At 49.0% G+C, this 5,507-nt stretch overlaps 1 protein-coding gene across 1 annotated transcript; it reads right to left on the reverse strand.

The window, feature by feature from the left end:
• Positions 1 to 2,849: 2,849 nt before the first annotated feature.
• Positions 2,850 to 4,707, reverse strand: LOC135829903 (piggyBac transposable element-derived protein 4-like). Its single transcript, XM_065342285.1, has 2 exons — positions 4,450 to 4,707; positions 2,850 to 4,001 (listed from the first exon to the last, which is right to left on the reverse strand). The coding sequence occupies exons 1-2, from the start codon at positions 4,705 to 4,707 to the stop codon at positions 2,850 to 2,852; spliced, it is 1,410 nt and encodes a 469-aa protein (XP_065198357.1).
• Positions 4,708 to 5,507: the final 800 nt, after the last annotated feature.

Below are 5,507 nucleotides of genomic sequence, written 5' to 3' on the forward strand. Positions count from 1 at the left end.
TGCGGTTTCTACTGATGCCGCGGACCCTCAGCCATTGACGCCTCACCATTTTCTGGTGGGACACGCTCGAGTCACGAGTCCACTGGAGGAACAGGCAGAGTTGGCTGAGCGAGCTCATCCTCATCGGCGTTTCGACATCATCCAGCATTTACTGAAGGTAGTTTGGAGGCGCTGGAAGAGAGAGGTTGTCTCACGGTTGAACCTGACTACCAAGTGGCAACGTGCTCAGAGGTCAGCTCAGGTTGGAGATGTTCTGCTATGCCTCGATGACCATCTTCCACGAGCAAAGTGGCCATTGGGAAGAGTGGAAGCCGTCTACCCAGGCAAGGACGGAGCGACACGTGTGGTGGATGTCAACATCCGGGGAAAAGTCTACCGTCGGCATGTTCGCTACCTTGTGCCTCTGGAAGTGGAGCCGTCGAGTGACCGAGTTAACAGCTTGGAGTCGGTCGTGAAGATGAGTGACCTGTGAAGTGAAACTCATCGCCCCGAGCTAAGTACTGAGTAACTGATTCTAATACCGAAGACGTTGGCTGATCAGTGATAATGAAATAAAATATCTGCTAGCCATATTTCATGCTGTGTGGTACTGTTAGAGCTATGGGTGATAGGAATCATGTTATGCGTGTTACAGCACGAGTGGGTTGCAAAGGTCTTCGATAGTTTCGGTCCTGATGAGCTAGTTCTATCGGAGGAAGTACACATTATGCTCTTTTGTTTTTCCTGGCAAGATGCTGGTGTGGCATATACTTGTTTTTGCCTTTTGTTTTTCGTTGTTTTTGTTTTTTTTGCTCTTCTGGGTGTATGTAGTTTTCGCTCCCTGCTATTTGCATGTTTGCTCAAGGGGGAGGAATGTTGTGTATAGACTATCTGTTGTGTTTCATTGGTCTGTGTGGCCGAGTGACTCCCGCTTCTCATTCATGATGTTTGGCCTGTTCTCATCTCAAGTGTAGCTACCCCTGTGCTGTGCGGTTTTATTGATGATGGTAATATCATGCACGTGCCTGTTCGTGCCTAGCCTGCTCTTTTCAGTTTCCCGCCGTTGTAGGCAGCGCATGCGTAACAGCTGATTTACATTTTGGCTGTGATTTTTGGTAGGACAGGGTAGCTCTTGGGTCGGGTTTTTTTTGGGAACAAGAAGAAGTTTTTGTCTATGTTGAATATTTGTGCGCTCCTTTGATCTTGTGAGAGTTGGGTCATTTTGGGCCGGCCATGCACGCAATTCGAAACATTATTGTTGTTTCAGCATCGATGTTGACTTGGCCGTAACGTTTCCTTCTGAGCCAGTTATATGTCTTGTCATGTTTGGTGATAAGTTTGATTCGTTGTTTCTGGTCGTTCTCAGAAAGGAGCACTGAGAAACGAAGTTCCCAGTTTAGGTCTTTGTATGATCGTGCACGTACATTTTTGTCATCTCATGGCTTCCTTCGTTTCTCAGTGCTCCTTTCTGAGAACGACCAGAAACAACGAATCAAACTTATCACCAAACATGACAAGACATACATGTATAACTGGCTCAGAAGGAAACATTACGGCCAAGTCAACATCGATCCTGAAACAAAAATGGCAATAAATAAGATAAATTGTGCACTCATAACAACAGCAAAAAAATGAAGAAAGTCAAGTTCCATAACGTTTTCTTGTGACTGTCATCAGTGGAACGCCGTGACATAAAAATGTAATAACTAAAACACACACTTATATACATGTAGCTACAGTAATATGGTTTCAGGTAGAAATACAGCAGCCAGCAAGCACAAAAAAGCGAAGTTTGCACCCCTGTGCTATGTAAACAGAAAGAAAACGTTGTATCACTCACACTCTTCAAGTAATACACACGCACCATACATTAATTCACACAGTATCACACTCATCTGCCACTACCTTTCTCACATATTATCACTCCCTTAGTATTGACTCACATAGATTTTTGCCATACCTAAGCAGTCAAATATTCCTGCATATTTGACTCCTTACTGGACCTTAGGGCTATAGTGACCGCTTATATTTGACTCCTTTTTAGCGATTGAACACATGCCTTGGTTAGTCGTGATAATTCTAATATTGACTTCATACTTGGTCAGTATAGGAAATAAAAGACCTCGTAAAAAACCTCGGTCATGCCATGCCATGCCATCAGAAATCGAGCACTGCTACTGTGTTCTCCGTCAGCTGTCGCAAGAGGACGAGGAAACAGGCCATACAGTCCTCCCCGACCTTGGCATTACGAAGGTGCGGGCGGAGGGCACGACGGACCCGGAATACCTCAAGCTGCTGAACGCCGTAAAGAACGGCTTTCCGGTGGACAAGGCTGCTCTGGACCTCGATCTGCACCCATACTGGCAGGTTCGGCATGATCTGTCGGTCGAGGACGGCATAATTATTGTTGTTGGGCCACCGTATTGTGGTTCCCAGAAGGTTACGCCAGACCACGCTGGAGCAACTTCACGCTTCTCATCAGGGACAGACCCGCACACTCCGCAGGGCCAGGCAAGCAGTGAACTGGCCCCAGATCTCCAACGACGTTAACCCTTTGTGAGTCCACTGGTTTCGGAGAAAATGACCAAATTTTCCATTCCGACAATAATCCCCTGTAACTCCACAGTTTTTGAGAATTTGTAATTAGAAGTTGTGTTTTTCTGAATGGAATCGTTCGGCTGAATCCAAAAAACTATGTTAGAATGTTGCCATGGTTACCAATGTTGCCATATTAGGCACATATTGTCATAATCAAGTGTATAGCCGCGTTATTTACAGAGCGCACCATAGGAAGGAAATGAAACCATACTTTTATGTACAAATATACAGTAGACAAGATAGAAACTCACAGCACTGAGATAAGATATCCTTCACGGGAAGTGGCATGCATGGTAAGCGGCGTAGCAGTCGTGGTCGCTCGTGATGTGGAGGTGAACATCGCACGTAGGGCAGTAGGTTACACACTGGTGCTGCTTGTTACCCACTTCTGTGCAGTTTCTGCAGTTCTTCCTTTTCCTCACTCCAGGTATGTGAAGCTGAGCAACAGGAACCTGGACATCCTGCGGAACAGGCACTGGGCGATACGAGCGCTTCGGTGGCGGTGCATGCTCATCAATCGATGACAGCTGCCGGATGAGGTTACAGCGGAAATCCGAGTGCTGCAAGTTGCATCGTCGACTTATCACCCCTGGATGCTGGCTCTGCCACAAGTGAAAGAGGCGGTATGCATTGACAGCGCACACGTCGACCTTATCCAAGAAGAGACTCTTCCAGTATTTCTTCGTTTTGCGAAGCACACGGTGCGTTTCGATCAGCTGATCGAACGTGTCGACTCCACCCATGCTGCTGTTGTAGTCTCTGATGCACATTGGCCTCTGCACTTCCATTTGCTGGTGTGCACCATCAATCTTGACATTTCTTGTTACTGTGTCATGCTCATGGCCCTGATGTATGTTGCTGTACATGGACACACACCGCTTGTCCTTCCATTGCTGGTACAGGTGATCTCCGTTGCGAACATAGCGTGTTGCACCTCGCTCTGCATGTTTCTCGAACTGTTTCATGTTGGTCCGCAATACGGCTGGAAATCCAGTGCGGTTCGCGCGGACGGTGCCAACCAACGATATTCGCTTGGTACGAAGAGATGTGGCCAGGGTTTCGGAAGTGTAAAAATTGTCCGTGTAGATCACACTTCCGGCGCGCACGTCACTGACCAGCCGCATCACCACAGCATGAGTCAGGCCATTTTCACCTCCAGGTTGCTGGCCTGTGTAAACTTCAAAGTTTACAACAATGGAGCTTTGGGCGTCGCAGGCAGCGAAGACCTTGAAGCCCCATTTGACGGGCTTTTTGGGCATATACTGCGTAAAAGGAGCGCGTCCCTTGCACTTGACCATGCGCTCGTCAACACTAACGCACTTGCCAGGGATGAACAAACGCTTGCAGGCCGCCTGCAGATGGTCGTGAAGGTATCGCACCTTACGAAGTCGATCATTTATATCCTCTGCCCTGAAGTCCACAATCTTGATGAAGCACATCAGCGCAAGAGAAATGCAAGCGGTCGTAAAACTCATTACGGTCGGTCTCCTTCCACACACCATCCGTCTGGTACGTCTTTTTTTCAGCGATATGCTCGTGCGCATACAAATTTGTAAACTTGACAATTGAATCCACAACTTCGTCTGGGAAATATAGTTTGAAGAAATCAAGTTCACATGCTGGAGCGAAATTATCAGGTAGGTTCAAACCAGTGCCAGTTATGTTGAACTCAGGTGTATTGGTTTGCAGCTGGTCAAAATCATCATAGCCACTACAATTTTCGTACTGTATACCACGTCCTCGTCCTTGCCCTCTTGCAGCTCCGCGTCCTCGCCCTCTTGCAGCTCCACGTCCTCGCCCTGTCGCAGCTCAATGTCCTCGCCCTGTCGCAGCTCCACGTCCTCGCCCTCTTCCACGCGCGGGGACACCTACTGCTTGGCCTCTGCCTCGTCCAGCGCCACGTCCACGAGCAGCGACGGGAACAGGAATAGCGATATCGTCAGCCGAATCGGATCCTATTTGCTCCAAGTCGGAAAAGAGATCGTCATTCAGGCGATCTTCCTCGTCAGACGAAATAAAATCGTTGTCCGAGTCACCTACCTCGTCGCCTGAAGAGCAAGCGATATCCTCTACTGGGAGATCTGCTTGGTCCGCGTCTTGTATTAGGCGAAGAGCCTCGTCTGCATCCATCGCTGGATAAGTCCAAATTCTAATTTTGACATCAAAGGCTCTTTGAAAGCGTGCTATCAAAAAAATGTTAGTGGCGACCTACATCATGTTTAGTACCTACGTCACGGAAATTTTCTCAGCTACGCGGTGGTGAAGCCTCGGCGCGATGCGGTAAACCAGTCAAGCGCGACGATCAAAAATGTGACGCGCGTTTGAAACGAGCGAAATTGCTCGTTGAGCGCACAAAGGGTTAAGAACGTCGTCCAGACCTGCAGATCCTGCGTCACGCTGCTCCCCTCCCAACCTTCTGAGCCGCTCCTCTCTGACAGTCGTCCGTCCAGACCGTTCGAAGATGCAGCGGCGGACCTCTTCTCCCTAGGCGGCTTTGAGTACCTGGTTCTCACCAACAAGTTTTCCGGCTGGCCATTTGTTGGGCGTTGTGGGAGATCGGCTACCACGTCTGACGTGACCAAACATCTCGTTCAGTGGATGTCGGACGTTGGCGTTCCTACGCGCCTCACGACGGATGGTGGGCCGCAATTCAGATCTTCAGCGTTCGCTTCGTTCTGCTCAGAGTGGAACATGTGCCACGACCCCAGCAGCCCGTGCAATCCTCAGTCAAATGGCGCGGCTGAGGCGGCGGTCAAGGCCATGAAGCACTTGTTAATGAAAATTGGCAAAGGTGACGCCTATAACAGCAGTGTCTTCAGAGAAGGATTGCTGGAGTGGCGTAACACGCCGGGTGCAGGAGGAGCAAGCCCGGCCCAGCTGCTGGTTGGAACGCCAACGAGGACCAAGGTTCCCACACTTCCTGCAAATCT

This window comes from Sycon ciliatum, chromosome 13 (genome assembly GCF_964019385.1).
Source record: "Sycon ciliatum chromosome 13, ocSycCili1.1, whole genome shotgun sequence".
In the NCBI taxonomy this organism is placed as follows: domain Eukaryota; kingdom Metazoa; phylum Porifera; class Calcarea; order Leucosolenida; family Sycettidae; genus Sycon; species Sycon ciliatum.

Bases quoted from the DNA above. Each gene is read 5' to 3' on its own strand.
- LOC135829903 (XM_065342285.1), bottom strand. From the start codon at position 4,707: ATGGATGCAGACGAGGCTCTTCGCCTAATACAAGACGCGGACCAAGCA. The intron at 4,002-4,449 runs GTAGGTGTCCCC...TGCTTCATCAAG, and splicing joins GACGAGGCAGAGGCCAAGCA to ATTGTGGACTTCAGGGCAGA.